Genomic DNA, 21,647 nt, shown 5'->3' on the forward strand with positions numbered 1-21,647 from the left:
TGTCCTCAGCGCATTACTCAGAAAAAGTGAAGGTGGGGGCTGAGAGAGAGAGTGTACATGGTGTTTTGAGTTGTAGCACAGGCAGTGTGAGAATCTTAAGTACGTATAACTGTGTATTTTTCTGGTGTGTTGAATTCGGCACAGGGCAACATGTACGAGATGGCAAACCGAGCAGATTGTTTAATAGTGTGACTCTAAATGCAGAGTGGAAGGTTTTAATCAATGAGGTTAAAATGTATTGTAGAGTAAGTGCACACAGAGTCGTGTCCTTTTTCCATAATCCAGTCGCAATGGCTGTGGATGCATTTCCCTTCTGTTTTCATAAAAACTGAACTTTTTAATTCTTTAAGCCGCCTTCTTTGCAAGTATTACTGTGTGAGGAAATCAAGACCGACTTGATTGAAAAATGGGATTTTGTGTTTGTTTGTTTATAGTGTTATTTTGTTGTTAGAGCCAGATAGATGCATACAAACACCCCTGCTTTATACCCATTTGAGTTCACAACCTGGAAAATAAGACTTGCTTAAAACAACTACTTAGTGCATTGGATATTAAATGAATAAGCGGGGTGATGTATCCTTGTATACTCAGTAACAGGACTGAACATCATTCCTGAATAATTGTTTCGCTCTGTTTGCACTATCCTACTGCAGGACTACAATTCCCAGTATTCCTTTCGCTCAAACAGCATTGTGCTTTATTGTAACAGATAGTTGCCCAAATTACCATAGTAAGTGTATAAGGTATGATACTTCTGCACTAAACAGCAAATCCAGGGCTGGGGTTTGATAATGCAAAGCGTTTGGGAGCAGTCCCAGCTAAAGTGCTCCTGACCTTCTCCCCCCACCCTCCTGTAGAACCCTCTTTCTTGGGCCATGGTTGAAGCCAGTGAGGTTCAGACTTCCTTGGTGACCCCCTGATCCGGTCATCACTTGGCTCTGTGGCTGTTTTGCTGGTGCAGAGGGAGGATGGCAGGGAAGTGGGCACAAGCAGGTGAGTGGGCCATAGGGCTGCTTTTGGTGTAAGGCTGGTTTGAAGTCTTCATTGAACTGTAGTGCTGTGTGGGGCTGCCCTGAGCTGCTAGGTTCAGCTGGACCTGTGTAAGTCACATAGCTAAACTGTTACAACAGCTGATGCTTTTCCTTCCCCTTTTAGTGGTCCTGCTGCTGCTCCTCCAGTGCTGTATCCTCTCTTGCTGTAGTGCCCATTGGAGCCTTTGCTAAACCTGCTCAGCACATTAAACCGGCAGAAAATTACCCGCTCTCCCCGCTGTTTGGTTAATGAGGTTAAATGGAGTTATGGAGAGCCCCAGAATTGGTGGAAATGTTTGTGTGAATTGGCGATGGGAAGAAGGAAGTTCTCCCTCTCCTGGAAGCAGTGAGCTTTTGGATTGTCTCTGTGAAAGTCTGCTGACCGCTGGAGTTGTTGCAGTGAGTTGGGGGGAATGATGCAGCCTTTAGGGTGCTTTGCTCAGCCAGTTACTCAGCTTCTCCCTGAGAGGGCACCTAGTGGAGGAAGCAGGCGGGGGAGAGAAGGACAGGAGCTGCTGAAGCACTTTGGTACCTGCATTCCCTGTCTGCCCCTTGTTTGTACGGGTATGCTGTTGCTTCTGTGCCTGTATTGTACTTGGATTAGTAGTGGGAATGTACGGACTGAGCTATTGGTGGGGGACTGAAGCCTGGGTTTGGGTTGGTTTTGGATCTGCGTATGCGCTCACAAACCTGCATCCTGTGACTGCAGTTCTGCAACAGTTTGAACTGACCTGGCGTCGGTTTTGACACAGTCTTACAGCCTCCCATGTGCCGCTGTTAATCCATGTCCAATTCTGCACTCAACTTATTCTGAGAACTAACTAGCTGAGAAGAAAAAAACAGCTGGGCTGGTTGTTGTTTTTTTTTTTTCCTAGTGGTTTAGTTTACTGAACTAGTTCATCCCAGGGACAAAGAGTAAAAAATGGGTGTGAAATCAGGTGGTTAAAATAAGCATCTGCAGGGGGGAGCTGAAGTCACCCTTTCTAGGTAGCTTTTATCCTGTAGAGGAATTGCAGCCTCAACTCCAGCATCTTTGAAGTCCTGTGGGACCACCTGACCTTTCTTTAAGATACAGCTTTGACTACAGAGATAATGGGGAAGTAAACTCCCAAATATCTTATTTTTTGGTCACTTCCTGTGGTTTCAAAGACCTCTGTTCCATGCCTGGTTCTGCTGTGTTTTAGTATCATCAATGGTGATTTGTAGTGTAACATAGAACATTAGGTTCCTGTTTAAAGTGACAGTGTGCATTGGTTTTGCACCCTTTGTGAGCCAGAAGCATTCTGGGCCTCGCTTTCCTCTCTGGCTTAATGGTACTTGTCTGAGCTGTCAAAACCAGTAACTAAAATAAGATTTGAGGCTGTTTTGAATAATTCCTTAAAGCTGTGCAGGTTTTCATTCTACTTTGATTTTGCTCAGAGTCTTTCTTATTCTCAAACTTGAATGTGTTTTAGGGGTGGGTGGATTTTTTTTGTTACCCAGGTGGCGTGGCTGTAGTGGAACAGTCTACAGCCTGGTGATGCTATAGAAAAATTGGTTGCATGGTTTTGCTTTGCTTTCCAAATTCAAAGGTTGATTGCTTTTTTAGAGCTATCAGTAATGAAACCTATATCTTTTCTCTTGATACCATTGATTTGTCCAGAAAAGCTGAGGCTGTGGCCATTGGGTCTTTTGTTTTTGTGTCTTGTATTTGCTTTAGGCCACTGTCTTGTTGAGGAAGACTTTTACAGCTACACTTCATTTAAAAAAAACAAACAAACAAACAAAAACAACAACAAAACACCCACCCAAACAAATCTGGTTTAGATGTTTGAATGCTTTAAAAAAGAAAAAGTCAAAAAACTGTATTTCAGAAGAAGGTCCTTTGACTGTGTACTGGAGACTGTGGGAAAGGGGAGGATGACCCTGCCTGTTGGGAAACCTCCTGATCCCTGTGTCCTGGAGACGGATGAACAAAATCCACTCTCTCTGTTTAGAAGCTGTCCCTGTCCTTAAAGTAATAAATATTATATGCAAGAACTGTATTATGGAAGACTAAAATAAAGGATACTTGAACTTCTTATGGTTACTGATGTATGTTTTTATAGTTTAGGGTTTTAATGATTTGGTTTTGCGCAGCTTTTTTTCCCCCTCACAAGAAGACGCTTCTTAATTGATAGATTTCACAGACAAGCCCAAAACCTGGGAGGCTCAGGCAGCTTTTGAGATCCATTTTAGCAGCCACAGAATTCCTTTACTCAAATTCATAGGGATTTACTACACTTCCCAGTATAAAAGGACTAAGTTTTTTCATATGTGATATAAATCTGAGCAGTACAGTTTGATCGGTCTGGTAAACACTTCTGGATAAATCTGACTTTGAGTATCTTATGTGATGACACCATGAATCATGTTTGTGCTTCAGTTGATGATTGGTGCTTCTGAATGTTACCGAAATACAAATGATGCTCAGAAAGTATGTTAATAGATTTAATAAATTTAGAACCAGGTAAATGAAACTTGAGTTTTCATTTTTGAGAGTACTGTTGCGATGAAGTTGTAAATTCCTTGATGGCATGTGACAAATACAATTGAGGTGTATTTTGACATTTGAGGAAATGGGCCTGTAAAACTACAGTAATAGAATTAAACAGTAGTATAATAATAAAGAGTAGTGGTATAATTAATAAAAGGTTAAACCAGCAATGTTGAACACTTATATTGAAATAAAGTCCTTTAAAAGCTGTAATTGGGTTGGTACACCTAACAGTATAGATAAACCCAAAGTCATAAGTGATCCATGCAGGGTGTTGTATTATTCGATGGCAGAGCCCTTTAGCAGGAATTTCTAAGCGTGTGGAGGTGTATGTATGTTCCAGTTTCTTCTTGAAGAGGAAGATGGTGTTCATCTCTTCCTCTTCTCCCTCTATTCCTAAGGGACTTGTCAGCATGAGTCTGATGTAGAAAGTATTGAGAGCGAATCACATCTGAAGATATATTAAAGATTGTGTGGTGATGATGGGTGGGGTGTCTCTTGCTCTTTTTTAGGTTACCTGTTGGCATTAGGGGCTGTGATACTCACTGGGAAAGGAATCCTGTGAGTTGGTTCTGGCTTTTGATACCATCTCTTGATAGCAATGTTTGTGTATTGGGAGAAGGAATATAGGCTGAAGAAGCACAGTTGCAGTCTTCAAGTTTGTCGTTTGGCTGTTATTAGGAAATAAAAGGCAGCAGTAGGTGGAGACAAAGGTTTTCTTGCTCATTAGACTACTAGGCTCAAGTAAATAATGATTTTTCACAAGAATGTTTGCTAGGCTTCACTAAATGAGTTTTGATTTTGCCTGGGGAGGACTTCCGTTGTCATCTATATCAATGTATTTTGCAGCAAAAGCAAGTATTTTTTCTAGTGCTTAATATGGTTTGGGTACTCTTCTGTGGTCACATTCCTTCTTACCTTTGCTATCATACTTTTCTGCCTAACAAATACAGTAATGACAAAAAGTCTCTTAGCACAGATAGTACTCATCGTCTTCCCCAAACTGGACTTACGAGAGATCAGTCTCCTTCTTTGTGCAGGGTTTACCTTTTTCTAGCTGAAAGTGTAGCTGCTGTACCTGTTAGTTTTCAGAAATATTACCGTATCGAATGTTTTTCCTCCAGATTGTTGCATACCAGTGTTCATCTACAATTGGACTTAATTTACCTGTACCGCTCTTGAACTGTAGCGCACCATAAAGTGTAGTTCAGTCCTGGTTTACAAAGCAGGATTTGAGTATATCAAGTGGTAAAATGAATTGATTAAGAAGCAGAAAAAGGGAGTTTGTCATTAAGTGTTTATGTGATAGTACAGATCCTCGCAGGGTAGCTGTCTGCTGAAAGAAGTTCAGGTGGGATGCTTAACAAGAAAGGTTTGGGTTTTTTTTTTTTTCTTCTAAAATGTATGTTGTCAGGCAAGCTGTATGAAGGAAAAAAAAAGTCCAGTATTGCGTAGTACAGGTTTAGCTGCAAGATTTCCAAGGGGTTTTTTTGGGGGTAGTATGTAAAAATATCTGCTTCTACATACAGCTACATGCAGTGAACAGGGTTTTCCCTAGCAAATTTTGAGTCACTGGCTTGTTTTCTGAAGGCTGTTTCTGTTAACTTCCTAAAGAATTTTGTAGGTATACTGAGAGACTTTTGCAGTCTGGTAGTCAAACTGGTTCTGGCTCTGTTAAAGAGCTACGTTAAAGCTGGCTGGTCCAGTAAAATAGACATTTAAACTTTTTGGTTTTTTTTAATCTTGACGTCAAAGCCCAGCCCTTCTGTCACTGGCAGCAAGAAAAATTCCTTGCCACTAAAATGGTCTCAATTCTTTTTCTTTACACTGAGGCGGTAACTTAGCCAGCTTTTCCTCAGTATGGTTCTATTACACTTTGTCGGTAATCTTACTATCCTTCTGTGACAATTTGTAAAAGTTTCTAAAACCTGTAGATTTCTGGATGATACTTCTGGTAAGACGTTTGAGCCAATACATCTGTTAAGACATTGTCTCTAATGTTTCTTTCTCTTACACCTCAATCTTCTGAATGTTTGAGTAACGTAGTTACTAATCATCTGGCCATAAATATTTCTGTAGCTTTAAGTAGCTGGATCACATAGGTGTCTAACAGAAATCCAGTATTTTGCTACTCTTAACTGATAAAACACAGAATTTCTACAAAAGACACTATTTCAAAACATCTGTTAATTTGATGCACATTTCTTCTGCCAGATCAAATGCCTGTTACATGATGCCCATTATCTGCCGTGAGCGGATCATCAACACTCTCTTTTTAATAACTGTAAAAAGAAAAGGCACAATTTATTTCTTTATGAAGAAGCAGTAGGGAAGAGGATGAGTTAAAACCAAGTAAATGAATGCATAAATGCAGTTGTAAAATAATTGTGTAAATCAGTGTTGGATTTTTTCCTGCAAGTTAGTGAGGTGCAGCTGGATACAAAAGCATTAGTAGCTTTCTTATAATTATTTATGCAAAAAGTATTGAGACTGCAGATGAAAACTGGCATGTGCTTTGCTGGCCATTTATGTACTGTAAAATTTCAGCTCTACTTGTGAACCTACTTACTACCGGCCCATTGAGCCAGATGCATTCTGGCTGGTTTTTTGCTACATGGACAGTAAAAACAGTAGCCTGGGTCCTCTAGATCATTACTGAGGGTTTTTTGAGCTCTGATCTTTATTTAAAAAGATCTAATATCTTCCCCCACTCTCATTCCAAAATGGCTGTCAGTTTTCTGATTGCATTTTTGTTGTTGTGTTTTGTGGTTTCTCTTGGTTTTTTTAACTGTGTTAGTCTTTAGTTCTTGGAGGATGTTTGTATATGTCATTCTTTGCTGTAGAGTTCCAGATTACAGATTTTATTTGTTAGGAAATACAGTCTTAATTGGGTGTATATTTGAAAATATTCCGTCTTTGGAGTCGCATAGCTGCGTGCATAATTATCCATGCATGCCTATATAAATACGTAGGTATATATGTGTGTGTAGTCCAGCTCTGAAAATTGAGTTGTCTGTAGCAATATATCAGTTTTAGAATGCCATCTTTCCTTCCAGATGTAGGGGTAAGTTCTAGGACAATACTTCACCTGTGGATATCTATATTTGCAACAGTTCCCTGTACTAGTGCTAATGAACAGCTTTTATTTCTTCCTAACGCAAATGCAGATCACAATCTTTCCTCCCTGCCTTTTTTTTTTTCCTTTTTTGTTAAAATCTGTGTCTTGGAAACAGTTTTACAGTAAGTTCTAATTGTGTTAATATTTTGCTTCCAGTAGGAATTGGAACTGAAATTATTCATCCACTTCTCCAAGCCTTTTGAAAAGTGACTAAATGCAACTGAGTCAGATTGTCTGTGGGAATGAAGTGGCTGGGAGAATCCAAGAACATGGTGGTGAATGGCAGGAGAAGTGGAAGCAAGTCGTCTAATGACCATGCGCAGAATCAGACCAAATTGCAGCATGCAGGAAAGGAGAATCCAAAGACAGGCAAAAATGGAGTTGAGAGAAGATCAAGCAGATGTAAGTACATGTTTATGCAGCTTAGTGCTATATGTGATTCATCTGTCAATTTGCAAGTCAGGTTTCTGGCTTGTCTTAATTCATGAAGGAGGTCTGCATTCAGCATGCAGCTATGATCAGAAGTATTAATAATGTTTGTATTTGTTGGATGTGTTAACTTGCTTTAGGAATATAGATCTCTTCAGATAAGTTTAAAAGTTAACATATAATTTGCGTTATTAGCCCAACTTTTAGCGAATACACATGTAGGAGTAAACCCTATTTTGAATGAAGTCACATATATTAATAGTCATTATGAAACAGTTTTAAGGAACATGGATTTTTATTTTTGCTGTTGGTCTGGGATGAAGGACTAAATACAAATTCAGATTAAGTCCTTTGTTCAGGTTTGGGGAAAATCAGGTTTGAAATTTTCATGGCTTCATCACAGAGGTCAGAAATTGTAGAGGCGCAGTCATGTCTGCACTGTGTAGTCGGGAAAGATGCCTGTAGATGGGGAGTGGAAGAGAGAAGGAAACCAAAATTAGAGACACCCATAAAATAGATTCTAAAATACTTTTTCCATTGGCTGCTACATAAATGAACAAAAGCAAGAGTGGAAAAATTAACTGTGCTCCTGCTTCTTCAGATATTTTATCATCTTATGTAATTCTACGTAAGTTATATTTTTTTGTCTCCAGTTAGTGTCTGTCTGTGCCCAGGGCTAGCTGGGTTTTATAACATTCCTTAAATGACATCTAATTTACGCTCTCTTATTTGCAGGTAGTGGTGCTTCAGGATTTGAGGGTCAAAGTCGTTATGTGCCTTCCTCTGGAATGTCTGCCAAGGAACTGTGTGAAAATGATGACCTAGCAACTAGTTTGGTTCTTGATCCCTATTTAGGTTTTCAGACACACAAAATGAATACTAGGTAACTTGTCTTTATATTTCTAGAAAAGAATTTATCATCTTAGTTGATGTGATCAGAACAAAACTGTGGGATTTCTTGCACGTTTACAAAAGTCTGAAAAAAATGGCAATTTACGAGTAGCTTCCACCTTTAAAATGGTATTGCATGTGAGACTGGAACTCACAGCTCTGTAGCAGCGTGCATTTGTAACGCTATCATAGGTCTTTCTATTAGCGCTCATGTGTGTTTATGCTGTAGAGCAGGTTGTTAATGGACAGTTTCCCAGCTTAAACAATTAACTAATCATAAGTTTTAAACCGGTAGTCATCTGAAATATTTCAAAGACAGAAGTTAGTGTTTGGGGACTTTTCTGTTTATTTCATGTGCCTGGGTTGCTTCCCCCTCCACACCCCCACTTACTTTTACAGCATCATAAGACGTGCTTCCTGAGCACTTCAGTGTTGGTGCCACTTGATCTTAAGTTCTTGCAGACCCATGCTGAGGGAACACTACTCAGACATGTCTGTATGTGTAAGATAAACTAATGTGCACACTGGGATCTTGCTTACCAGAACTGCACGCAGTTGTGTTCTGTTACACACCTGTCTGAATAATTCAGTGTGGTCTTGGGCTTTAGTGGTTGCATGCTTCTTCCTTTTTTTACAGATGTGCTACCTACCGATCATAAGCAAAGTCTGTACATCTCTATTAAGCTTTTGTTTGCATTCAGGGTCTGCATTGCTAGTTTAATGGAGAAGCTATATATAAATGATACGTTTCTAAGGGCAGGAATCACGTGCTTATTTTTGTACAATAATAAGACCTGGGGTTTCCAGGCAGCACATTGTGGGAAACAGGCTGCTCAACCCTCCAAGCTGTTGATGTGGCTATTTTAAAAGAACTGTTTACCTGTGCAGCACGATCACATGAGCAGAGTATTAGTTAAGTGGATTTTTGTATGTATGTAACAAGCTGATTGCTTAAAAAAATGACTGCTACATTAATTGGTGTTGTCATGTAACATAAATGGGTGCTGGTATAATCCCACAGCCTGAGTTGCACATGAAATTGCAGCAGTGTGGTCCTAGTAGTGGTAAAGACTTCAAAGAGATTTTTCTTTTTCACTGGACAGTGCAACATCCATCTTTAAGAGGAATGCTTGAGTTCTCCTGTTCCGTCCAAGCTATTGGTTACAATAGCACATTGTGCCCAGAGCAGTGTCTAGGTAGATATTCTTACAGTTCAGTTTGGAGTGTCTTAGAATTTCCAGCAGTTAATTGAGCTAAATACATAAGGTCAAAAGGCTTTTTTGTTTTGTTGCATGAATGGTAGTCTACAGGTTATGCACAGGTAGTTAATTATTATGCTTTTTGCTAAGGAAGTGATGTATTCATTTGTTGACTATTTGGAGAAGCTACTTTGAGAAATGTTGTTTTCTGCTGCTATGTTTTCAACACCTAAAATACTTTTTTTAATTACTAAGTTGAATCAGAAGACTACATAAAGGCTATCGTCATGTATTTCTTCCTTTCTCAGACTTGGAGAACAGTTACAGGCAGTCTTGAAGGACAATAGTTAATAATCTTGGATCACTATGGGAAATACTTAGGTGAGGCTTACAACTTCTACCAGAAACACATCTTCTTGCCTCTTTCATAATGTCCTATCGACAGAGTTTCTGTTGTTGCAATGGGTTAAAATAAAGGCATCAGCATAGTTCTTATTTATCTGTTTGGTACGGTGATGACATCTGCTTGTTGCTGTAGCTGTGATGCTTAGATCATCTTCCTTCCATCCTAGTAAGCTGTAGTCTTCCTAGAGCTCCTGAGATTTATTGTTGTATGGCTTTGAGGGAAGGTGGGGGGGAAAGCAGATAAGAAAAAATTAGATCATTTTTGAAATACCAGATGCCAGTACCCAAATACATGATGGTAGTAGAAATTAAGATTTACGTCTTAGGGTGTTTTCTGCCTCAGTATGATGAAGTCATGTTAGTTACATAGTATGTGTATTGAGGTGCACTTAAAGTGCAACAGCCATTTGTGATGGCAAGCAAATATTCCCTGGTCCCTTGTTCTCATTTGTTTGAAGATGTACTGTGGAGGTGACTGCCAGCATTCTGCTTTGCTGTTGGAAACACTTAAGAGGTTTGTGTTTTTGCAGCTAGCAGCCCAGCATAAGCTGATGACCACTTCCTGAAGTTGTACTTTACCTTACCTCTGGAAGCCAAGTCTGTATTTTTGTGTATCTTCTATATAAACACTTTCTGTACTTCGTTCTTTCCTTTAATTGAAGAGTTTGTAGAGCCCTCTTGTTCTACTCAGAGTGTATTCATTAGAGAGCAAAAAACCATCATAACATACTACTAAAATATCTAGATTATTTTTGGAACAACTGTGTTTTCCATGCTTTTTATACTGAACTAGTGATCTTATGGTAGAGTGATAAGAGCATGATCGTTATTTTTCAGGGTTTTGGGTTTTTTCCTGTTGTGGTTTTTTTGTTGTTGTTTTTTTTTTTTCCTGGGGGCCATAAAAATAAAGGCTTGCAATTCCTGAATGCCCTCTTGTCTTGGGAAATGGGCTGTTAGCTCTGCAAGCTGTCAAGTCAGTAACATCTGAAAGAGCTGAAGACTAGTTCTCAAAAGATTACAACCAGATCCTCAATGAGTTTGTCCAGGGTTCCTCTGAAATATCTTTTTGTCACCAGGGATTTGACGGACAGTGTAAAATATAGCTCTGGAGATGTCTTCAGTGGCTTTACCCAGGAGTAACTTTTTTCATCCTCTTGAATTTCCAAGAGAAACAAGGTTGTTCACAGAGCTTCTGGCCCTCTTTACAGGCCATGTGGTTATTCTTTCATCAAATTGGTAGCTCTTATCTTGACAAAATAGCAGGTTAGCAGTTCATAAAAAAAGAAAAACCAAACATATGTTAGGAAATATAATCTTGTCAAGTAAAGCAGTTGTAAGAGGTTTTGTTGCTTCTTGTACAAATCCTGTTATATCAGGCCTTTTTTTTTTTTTTGGTGGGGTTTTTTTTTTTGGTGACAAAGGCTATCCTGGCTGTAATATTTACTTAGTCTTGCATGCCTGTCCTTTTTGTAAAAGTGAATTTGCAAGCTGTTACTTCCTGGATTGAAGGTTGTCTAACACTAGAGGTTAAAACTGACACTTGTAAAAAGCCAAGTGAATTCTTGCTTATCTCACCATCTTTTGTTTTCAGATGCTTTTCCCTGGCTGAGTGCGGAATCTTGAAGTTGTATGCCTTAATGGCTAATCCACTCTTTACTATCTTGCATACAAATATGTTAGTGTTTAAATCTTAAACTAAACTGCTGATCATCCTGCTGCTGTTACCAGCCACTGTTGTCTCCTCGTTCCCTAAAGCACCAGCATCATGCTAGGGAATACTGAGAGCAGTTCCAATGTCTAAGTTTGCAAGTGATGTAGGAAGTCAAGCGTGTTGTAGTCGGTTTTAGGAGAATATAGGGGTGTTTCCGAACTCCATATTGCTGCTTTCAGTGAAGTTACAAAACGGTGTGTGGCATGAGTGGTTTTGTCTGATAACGTGAGAGGACCAAGCTTTAAGAATTTCCCTGTTTTCCGTAGCAAACATGAAGTGTTTGTGCATGATGTACTGGGAGCTGCTTTCATTCAACACTGCAGCAAGAGCAATTGCTGGCCTTGGTGTAAACCATCAGTTATTCCTGAACTCGACTGGGTATTACTCTTTGTCCCTTAGTGTCAGTGTTGAGCAATGAAGACAAAAAAGGCAAAGCAGTTCCATATCACTTGCATTGATGGGTCTGTGCTGAATCTCTTCTACGTTCCTTAGCTCATTTCAATATAATAATTAAAGGGCTCAGTATTCATCTTAGGCAGGGTTTGGAGATAGAACAAGTCATGTGGCTTCTGCTAAATAAGGTTCCATGGCTGTGTAGCTCAACTTCAGTGTTGTGGCACTATAGAGGTACTAGATTAGAGGTATGCAGCTCTTATGTAGTGACACCCTGTTTCAAAATGAAGCTTTTATGTTCTTCAGACCTTAGTGTCTGTGCGCTTTCTGAAATTATTTTGTTTCACTTTTGTGTAAAATCTGCTTTCTCCATTTTTTTAAAAAATTTGCTGTTAACTTAATTCAGTAAAGTCCTTTAGCTTGTTCTTGGTTGTCTTCCTTCACTGTATGTAGTCACACACAGTAATTACATTGGAACTAACTGGTTTGCTGCTGCTGAATGTTTTGGATTTAAAAAAAAAATCCACAACCAAAACCGCCTCCCAAACAACCAAACTTCCCTTCAGCCCACCAGCCAACACCCACCAGCCTACTCTTACACAGTTCTTCTGGTTGCACCTTCAATTTCAATAAAAAGTGTTGTATCTCCAAAAGATGGAGTGGCTTGCATCCGGTGGTCATGGTAACTGCTAAATTAAATTTACCATATGGAGTGTCAGAATAGGAATGAAGGAAAATGTTGGGGGTTTTTTGTGTCCCCTATATTTAATTAAAAAAAAAAAACATTTATTTGATAATCATATTAAGGAACACAACATTATGTGGCTGTTAGAATAGAAGTACAAAAAATTCTAGGCTGTGTTAGAGTTTTGACCACACTGATGCGTACATAGTTTCAGCTCAAGAAACTTAAGCAATGTGGCTTACTTTCTTCATTAAAAATGCTGTTTTGAACTTTGGCCTTTAAAGAACATGGGGTTTTTTTCCAGTAACAACACCGGAGATTAAACACAGAACAAGTTGCTCTTTATATAACTAGCTTTTAATTAAGATACTCATACTACAGGGTTGGGCAGGGGAGAAGCCAAAATGTAAGTAATGTAACTAAGTAAATTGTTTCCACTTACAGAAGTAGATGATTTTCAATTCTCATTGTGCTGTCTTGAATGCCTAACAGCCTTGCAGTTTCAGCTTTTGTGCTGAATCTCTGGTATTAGATGAACAGTAACTTGCTGTCTTTCCACAGCCACTTAAAGAAAAATATCATCCAGACAAAGTGCCTGTTGTTAAGAGACTAATGGGATGCTATGTTTTGATAAATTCACTCTTCTTGATGTTCCCTAGTCAGAAGTTAAGAAATAGGTTTAGAAATATAACTCTCTATCATGCACTGGCACGCTATGTAGAGTTCCATACTGGATCTCTTGCAGCATCAGTTTATCCTTTTTGTTCAAACTCACTGCTCTCAGTGACTGAGACTGAGCAAGGTACTGTGCTTCTGAACTTACCCGAAACTCTCCTTTAACTTCCTTTATAGGCAAGCATCTCACTGACCTTTGGCTTTATACCTTGGAGTTTCAAGATTCTTTAAGTATTCCCGAGGTAAGAGAAACTTGAGAGACAGAAAGAGCTTTGCTTCCCCAAGCCATTTTCCTGTGTCTTCCTTATTGAGACCACCTCAGTTTGCCCTTAACCATGATAAGATCATCTTCTAGCTGATTTTGAAATTGCAATAGCTATAGCTTTTTTGGATCTTGTTGACTAGGGAAAAAGAAATATTTCTTAGGGAAGTGTGAAAAGTTTCTGTTCTGCAGCTTGCCAGGAAGAAGGGCTATTATTATTTCTTTAAAGATATTGTGATAGCTGAATTTTTCATTCCTAGCTTAATTTTAACAACAGACTGTTTTGCAGCAGACTCCATGTTTTGTGAGACCTGACCCCTGAAGCTCTTTGTAGGGTGGCTTGAGGAGTCTGTGCCTGTGAGCAGATTCAAACCCCAAAGTGTCTTATTCAGTTTCCGTGGTGGAATCTTAATAAAGGTACTGTTCATAGCAGCAAACCAGAAGTCTGGATAAACAATTCTGATTTTAACTGACTCTCTGTTTAGAGTCTGGATTGACTGGTTTGTTTTGTTGGGTTTCTTGTGCTCTTTCTATCTCTCTATTTCTCTTCTTTGAACTAGTCTCCTATTTTACTGACACTTAAAAGCCAGTTTCTTTGGCTCAGTTTATATATATATATTTAGCTGTGGGGTCTTTTCAGGCTCTCTTCATGGTGGTGCTTAAAAACAGTCATGAAGACTCTTCCAGCGTATGTGTAGATTTTTTTTTTTATTTTTTTTTTTGTCATGTGTAATTGAGAAAGCCTTGCAACATCAAGATGATAGTATTTAAGGTTGCTTCTCAAAAGCAATTAGCTTTTTGGTAGGTAGTGCTGGGAGAAGACTAACGAATAAACTGCTATTTCATTTTACTCCTGGGAGAAGTGAAGTGTCTATCAGTAGACCCTCAAATGCTTAAGGAAGACCCGACTTCTAGGCTTTCTTGGCATACTGGCTTCTTCAGTGTGTCAAATCAGAAGGTACCTTTTAAATTATGTGTGGAGATACACCAGTGAAAGTGCTGAAGTTTTCATGAGGAGTCTAGGTTGTGGTATTCTGGATTAGCTGATAAACATATGCTCTCAGTGCAGTCTACATGTGCTGTTGAGCTGTGAACAACTAACTCAGGCTCAGAGTGCAAAGTGTTATTCTAGTTCCTTGATTTGGGAACCCTTGAAGCAAAATGCAGCGCATCATGATGTTGGTTTCTATCATCTTTCTGTGTATTTGTGGACACTTCTTGCTTGTTTGGATTCATGTTAATCTTCTCCCATTATTTTTTACATGGTGACAGGGCAGAGATATCAGTACAGTGTTTTGACAGAGGTGCTGCAGGAGGTCCTTGGTATTAATTTTTGAACCCTTGGGTTGCTGAGAGTTGTGTTCTTTAAAAAACCCAATTCCTGTTGCAAGTTTCAAATACCTGGCATATGGTGTCATGTTCATCTGACCTTTTAACATTTTGAGGTTTTTACAATCTGTTCAGCCCTTTCCGGTTTCCAGCCGTCTTTTTAGCCTCTTCAAGACTTGGGCATACCCTAACTATTCTGCTTCTCAGGAATGATGTTGCATGAGTTTCTGCTAGACATTTAAAGGAATTCCACCAGCAGTGTGGAATGCCTGAGGCAAGAACCCATAGAAACACCTGCTGAATGTGATCCATGAAGGTATGCGGGTGACTTTTTTTAAAGGACTGGGGCCAGGTTCTGAGCTTACCTAAGGTAGCTAGTCAGGTAGACATCTAGTCAGCCTCTGAGAATGGTACGTTGTGAAAGACCTGACATATGAGAGTCACTTTGGAGCTACAAGATATTCTTCTAATTTCTAGAAAATGTAGGTTGCTGATTCTTTTTTCTGTAGGTCTTGAGAGTCACTGCAAGCTTAGCATCTGCCCTTCTGGTTTTTTATTTAGATCTCCCCCTCCCCCCCACAATGGTGGCTGAGTTGGGATATTGCTTTCTTTAGCTATCCTAGACCAAGCTGCTTCTTGATGATAAACAAGTATGATTTGCAGATAAAGATGTAAACAAAATATTGACCTGTTATGTTTGTGCATATTGGTGTGCTTTGTACTTCTCGTGGTACAATTGGGTCCTTGTTGGGAAAACTGTTCCTGATCAAAACTGAAAATGAGAGCAAGTCCTATTTTGAAACTGGTCAGGTTCAGTTCAGGCTATGTAATTTTCAGTTCCCTTCATGTCTGAGGAAGCTCTGAGTTATGATTATCAAATCTGGGAGAAGTCTTCCTGTGTTTGAGACAACTGGGAGATACTCTTCTTGTATCTGACTGGCAAGTCAAGGGTGACTTTGCTGTGCTACAGAACAAAAATAATGACCATGTTATCTGGAGTCTAAAGGGAGTTCTCTTCCACGATGAGGTCTCAGCAGCTTGTTAGGTAGCTTTTTGGGGAGATGGAATAAGTATATTCTTTATTAAAGAACTTGATTTGAAACTTCTTGGCACAGTATCTACTGCAATTCTAAGCGGGCATCTATTTCTTGACTGACCCTTGCTATCTTGTTACGTTATCCCAGCTAGAAGAAAACTTATCTAATGCCTTCTCAGAACTACTTACTGTATTTTATTCTCTGAAAGCTCACAGGTTTATGCTCGTAATTCTTGCTATGTTCAAAAAGGTAGAAAAAATGGTTTAGTCTTTATATTAAAAGAAAGTTTTTCAGATGGAGAATGCAGAGATGATGTGTAAAAGCGGTAGCATGGAATGCTAATAACCTACACTACTGCTGGAAGTGATACTGCTGTTAGGTCTCCATTGTATCAGGGGCATAAACACAGCATTTTACTCCTAATGAAGGAAATTAAATCCTCATCATTATCAGTTATTTCCAATTAAACTCTTACTGTTTTACAAAGTAAAATAAAATTGGGATGTCCAACACTTGAGGTATTTTGTTTCCTTCATACAAGTTGCATAGAAGAAGCAAATCTTATTTGGTCATCTGAAAAGAAGTTACTTGCAACATTCAGTGTTCTAAGATGAGGATAAGCCAAGTGATACACTGCTTTTTAAATTACCGTATCGGTGAGGGAGTTGATGAGGTTTCCTTCCACCAACCTTAAGAACTTGTTTCCCCTTGTTTACTTCTGTGATCAAATACTTCATTTGGTAAGTAAGAGGAAATAAAATCAGCATGGTAACACACTTCAAGCAACAAGGAATGGGACTTACTCTTATGGACTTAACCAAAACCTGTTAGCTTGTTTAACACTTTTGTCATATGCTGTGTAAGCAAAAGGGGCAAGTTGTAAAAGGAGCTGCAGAAGACTGTTTTTCATGACCCAAGAAAACTCTTATCTTCGTGAGGAATCCCCTGGGGTGTGTCATACACTTAAGTGCACACACCCCACCTCTGCCCCAACACGGAGCATATATGGGTATGTGCTCAGTCAAAGGCAATTTATGAAGATTTGACATAGTCTCTAATTAAGTTCTGCTTTCTCTTGATGCTTTTGCAGCTCAAAAATGGAGCTCCTGCTTCTTGTAGTCATACGAGGTTCTTCTGTAATGAGTTTTTTTCTGTTGAAGATATGAGGGATCGTTTTTCTTAAATCTCAAGCTTTGGGGAGAAAGCAGAATTCTGTGTTAACGTACAGGGGTTTATTTTCATATTTTATCTCCCCATGATTTTCAGCTACCTGTTTCCTGTAGCCAATATTGCGAGGGAAAAATTCTTACGATCGCACAAACTTGTGGAACTTCAGTCTTCCACAGATGTAGTATCTATGCTGTGTGTTACTATTTATAGGTACTTCTTGTGTAGTCATTAAGAGGTGTGTTTTATATGAATGCAAATGTTAAGTTTGCAATCTACATAACCCCGTATGGTGGATTTGTCAATATAATAAGGCTTTGGGTTGGGCAAAAGTTGATTTGAAATCACTCTTCAAGATAGTTGCGCATTTTTCCATTTTGAGATTTCTTACCCTGTGTGCTGTCTTAATTATTTGCTCCCTATTTAAAAAATTTAGTGTAATATGTGAGGTTGTAGAGCACTTAAATTTAAAATCACACACCCACCCCGCCCCCAACCCAGCTACAAAATCCAGAACTGTCCATACATAGCCGTGTTAACTAGGAAACTTACAGCATCCAGTTTATTTGCTGGATTTTTGAGCGTACACTTTTAATGATAGTCAATTTATTAGGAAAGTAAGGACGGTAACACTTGTATTATATTAGTTCTTCAGCTGCTTTGTTCTAAATCATAGGTGTTGACAATGGTGACATATTGTTCTGTGTTGGTTAATCTTATCAGAGATTTGTTTTATAAATCGTGCTTGTGGGCAGAATGGAAGGTTTTAATGTTCCAAGTAACATGCTTGGCTTTATGTTGCCTCTACCATTAGGTCAGGAAATGAGGGCATGTGTTTTGAGTACATAATGGTTGGTTTCTTTATGCTAGGAGTTAAATATTTATATGGCTAGCAACAGAACTCTGTGCTGTGAGTGACTGTGAGGAAGAATTGAGAATGAATAACAGTGGACTGGAATAGCTTTATTCTTTATTTCAGATTTCGACCTATTAAAGGAAGGCAAGAAGAACTAAAAGAGGTGATTGAACGTTTTAAGAAAGATGAGCACTTAGAAAAAGCCTTCAAGTCCTTGACGTCAGGTGACTGGGCCCGGCACTATTTTCTTAACAAGAACAAAATGCAGGAAAGGTTGTTCAAGGAACATGTAGGTGTATTTGTAATTAATGTGCTTTTTCAGATGGTTGAAAGGCTAAGAAAATGTAAAAACTTCTTAGGAACGTAGCAGTAGTAAAGGAAAGCAATCCACTGCTCTGTTATGTTATTTGTTTGCTTTTTAACAGAAACTACCTTTGGTTTTTAAAACCCAACTAGCTTCCCCCCCCCAGCATTTTTTTCCTTGAGTTGACTTACCATTGGCTTCTATTTAATAGACATGTAGAAAGGAAAACACATTTGTCTTTTTTGCTGATGACTTAAGTCATAAGCAGAGGAGAGAAGACCTACGAGGCAAGAGTTTTGAAGACTTCTTTCCTTCTTTGGAAGGGTTCACCCACACCCCCCCTGCCATTTTTATTAGTTTGCTTTGTGTTGTTTGGGCGGTGGTGACAGCGTTCTGTTTGTTTGTTTGGGTTTTTGTTGTTGTTTTCTTATTTGGTTGGGGTTTTTTTGTTTGCAGCTATTGTAAATCAAGTTGTGTGACAAAGAAAAGGAAAAGGGAGAAACCTTGCTACCTCAAAATACCTCAGTTGTTTTGGGTGTAGGGGCTTTATGTGGGAGTGTTATTCGTCCTCTTCTACTTCCCACACCTCAAGTCCATTTTGTATATAGCATAATAGTGGTTGACTCTCAAAGTTGCTAGGAAATGGTAATATTTTTTTAGTAAAAAAAAAAAAACCCACCCCCAACTCTTTCAGGAATTGCGTGCATTGTTTTCAGATACAACCAAAAGGAATCTGGCCTGCTTTAAAGTGCCTCAAATCTAGTATTGTAAAAAAAAAGTAAGCAGCAAATTCTGCTTTCCCAAAGTGTTTTTTGAGTAATACAACTGCACTTTAACTAAAAAGAATTGATCCAGCAATCCCTGAATTCAGTATCTAGATCTGTCATGGAATTAATACATTTTTCAGAACTGGAAAAAATAAAACTGGATCCTGTAGATTGCTAGGTCTCAGTGGTTCTTAAAGATCTGAGAAGAATTCTTGAATGCAGCTACTCAGTGGCTTTAAGAAGAAATTATCCATTTTCATTGGTTGGACCAATTTTGTACCATTCGAGGCATCTTTCAATTTTTTTTTTAAACTCTTTAGATAGTCACATTATCCTTATGAGGATTTCCACAAGTTACTCTGAAAAAATAAGATTAACATAATGTGTATAGCTGAAATTTATAATCAGAAATGTATTTCAGCAAACAATATCCATTTCTCATGTAGTTTTTTGTGCAGTTCAGTCACTTTCATTATTTTAATGTAAAGTTCATCACTGCTTTTGTTTTGTTTGTAACAGAAAAGTACTGTTTTCTTTCATTGCAGGTATTTATTTATTTACGAATGTTTGCAACTGACAGTGGGTTTGAGATACTGCCTTGTAATCGGTATTCTTCTGAGCAAAATGGAGCTAAAATTGTTGCAACAAAAGAATGGTAAGAAATATCATTTACTCTTGCATTTTTTTATTGCCAGTTGTTTTGAAAGATTCTAAAAAAGGTTTAAAAAGTATGATTTAGAATTAAAACGGCAACCAGTGAAATACAAAAATTCGTATTTTTACTTACAAATTAGATTTGGTGTGTTTTTGTTAAGTACTTAGCACTCAATACGTGCATCCGTAAGACATTCCTTCATGTATTTTTGCGTAGCCATACAGTTTTCAGTATACAGGATTCTTTTTTTCTTGTTTTCAGTCAGATAATGATTTTCCTCTAATCATGAGTCGTTGGCTCCTGTGAGAAACACGGCCACACCAAGACTCACGTTATGCTGGATTTGTTATACCAAAAATAATTGTGAGGGAAATTAGCTCTTTTACCTTTGTGGAACTAGGGGGTGTTATTCGTTCATATTTTGATTGCGCAAGATAAATCCTCCTGAAAACACGCAGTTGGAACCCCAGTGTATTTCCCCATCTCATTTTGGCACATCTGAGTTCATTATAATCATGTTTGTGGCAGCACCAGCAGATCCCAGGGTTAATTCAGATTTTAAGATAAATTTTCCCTGTCCTCCCCACTCCTCCATCCCCCAATTTGTATTTGTTTTGCTTTGTGGCAGTACATACTCATAACAGCACATGTCAGATGATGATGTGCTATTATGTACGGGCTAGGATTGAGTGGCTGGATGTTATGCTGGCAGTGTGCCAAGTAAGCATGCTCTTACGGTGGGGCTAGGGCCTCAACATGTGGGAGAGTAAGCTCTAAGAAGGTTGAGGCCAGTTTCTAGCTCTTCATGACTGTAGCTGGAAGTTCCACAATGATGATATAAATAGTATTTTGGGGTTGGTTTTCTTTTGGTCTAAATTATCTCCTTGGCTGATTCTTTGGGGTGGAACCTTTGTATTTAGTTGTGTTGAAAATGAATTAACTTTTTATGCTGAAAATCTTGAGTGACCTGAGAGAGCGAGCAAGACAGGAGGGCTGCTTCTTAACCCTGCCAATACCTGGAAGACTGTTGAGACTCAAAACTGATAGAATTCTTGTCACACTCTATAAAAGGAGAATTTTGTACTTAAAGGGCTTGGCTTCTCATTTGTGTCCTTCATGTATATTTAGTATCTCCATATTTGTCTGTGTCAGATTAATCTGGCCAGAATTTGGAATGACCACTCTAAAGAGCAGTGGAAACAATGCTCTTGCAAGATAATGGAAATTGTGCACTACTTCTAGGCTGAGTATTCAGTGCCTCTGATATGCTGTATTTATGATGGCAGATCGGTTGTCTGCACATGAAGGCATCGTGGTTTCATAGGGTTTTGTTGGTCTTACCCCTCCTGCCCCCCAAATGGTCTATTTCAAGGACCAGCTTCATGCTGAGGAACTACTTCTGAGAGAGGAAAACATCTTGTGTGAATTTTGGCCTTTTTTTTAAGTCAATACTGGGCCTTTTTTAAGCAGCCATGGAGTTCTAAGCATCTTCACCATGCTGTGTTTTTTCTGGCCAAAGGAAGAAGTACAGGAAATGCAAACAAGAGCAGCTGGAGGAAGTCAAAGCTGATGGGAGGGAGTATTCGCAACTTGCTTTTGGTTTTAAGAACTGTAGAAGCTGAAGTAATCAACTCTTGCAATTTCTTGCTTGCAGTCTCAGGAAATTGTAGAAACAATGGTGATAATGTCTGTCAGAAGTGATGTAATTGATTCTATACAGTAGCATAAAAACATTTCTTTCATGTCTGATAAAAAGTCTACTTAGCCTAATATCCTGTCTCTAACAATTAAAACCTGAGGTTTGTAGGGGTTGAGGAATGGTTTACAAAACACTTCCTTTTCTTGACAACTTTTCTTTTTGTGAAATTACTTTGAAACTTTGGCACAGGTATTCTTATTTCTGCTACTCTTTTTCCACTAAAGGAAACGAAATGATAAAATAGAATTACTTGTGGGCTGTATAGCTGAACTGTCAGAAATGGAAGAAAACATGCTGCTGAGACATGGGGAGAATGACTTCAGTGTCATGTATTCCACACGGAAAAACTGTGCACAACTGTGGCTTGGTCCTGCTGCATTTATCAATCATGGTGAGTAGTAAGGATAAGAAGCATGTTAAAGGACATAAGCCATTATACTCAGAAGTGTTGTTATATGCGAGTTGAATAACACAGGACCTTAGAGAAAATGTCTGATCTGGCATGCTGGATTACTGTAG

The 21,647-nt window shown here is 38.7% G+C and overlaps 1 protein-coding gene across 3 annotated transcripts in view; it reads left to right on the forward strand.

Moving 5' to 3' along the window:
- KMT5B (lysine methyltransferase 5B) overlaps positions 1–21,647 on the forward strand; it is a 29,481-nt gene that overhangs the window by 1,383 nt on the left and 6,451 nt on the right. Inside the window, exons 2-6 of one of the 3 annotated variants that reach the window (XM_064452392.1) lie at positions 6,821–7,066; positions 7,829–7,976; positions 17,827–17,992; positions 19,320–19,429; positions 21,353–21,519. In XM_064452392.1, the coding sequence (XP_064308462.1) occupies positions 6,907–7,066; positions 7,829–7,976; positions 17,827–17,992; positions 19,320–19,429; positions 21,353–21,519 (751 nt within the window). In that variant the 5' untranslated portion in view covers positions 6,821–6,906. Of the gene's footprint in view, positions 1–6,820; positions 7,067–7,828; positions 7,977–17,826; positions 17,993–19,319; positions 19,430–21,352; positions 21,520–21,647 lie in introns of those variants that run through there. The other 2 variants (XM_064452393.1, XM_064452394.1) reach the window with 2 other exon arrangements.

This window comes from Phalacrocorax carbo, chromosome 5, assembly GCF_963921805.1.
Source record: "Phalacrocorax carbo chromosome 5, bPhaCar2.1, whole genome shotgun sequence".
Lineage (NCBI taxonomy): Eukaryota > Metazoa > Chordata > Aves > Suliformes > Phalacrocoracidae > Phalacrocorax > Phalacrocorax carbo.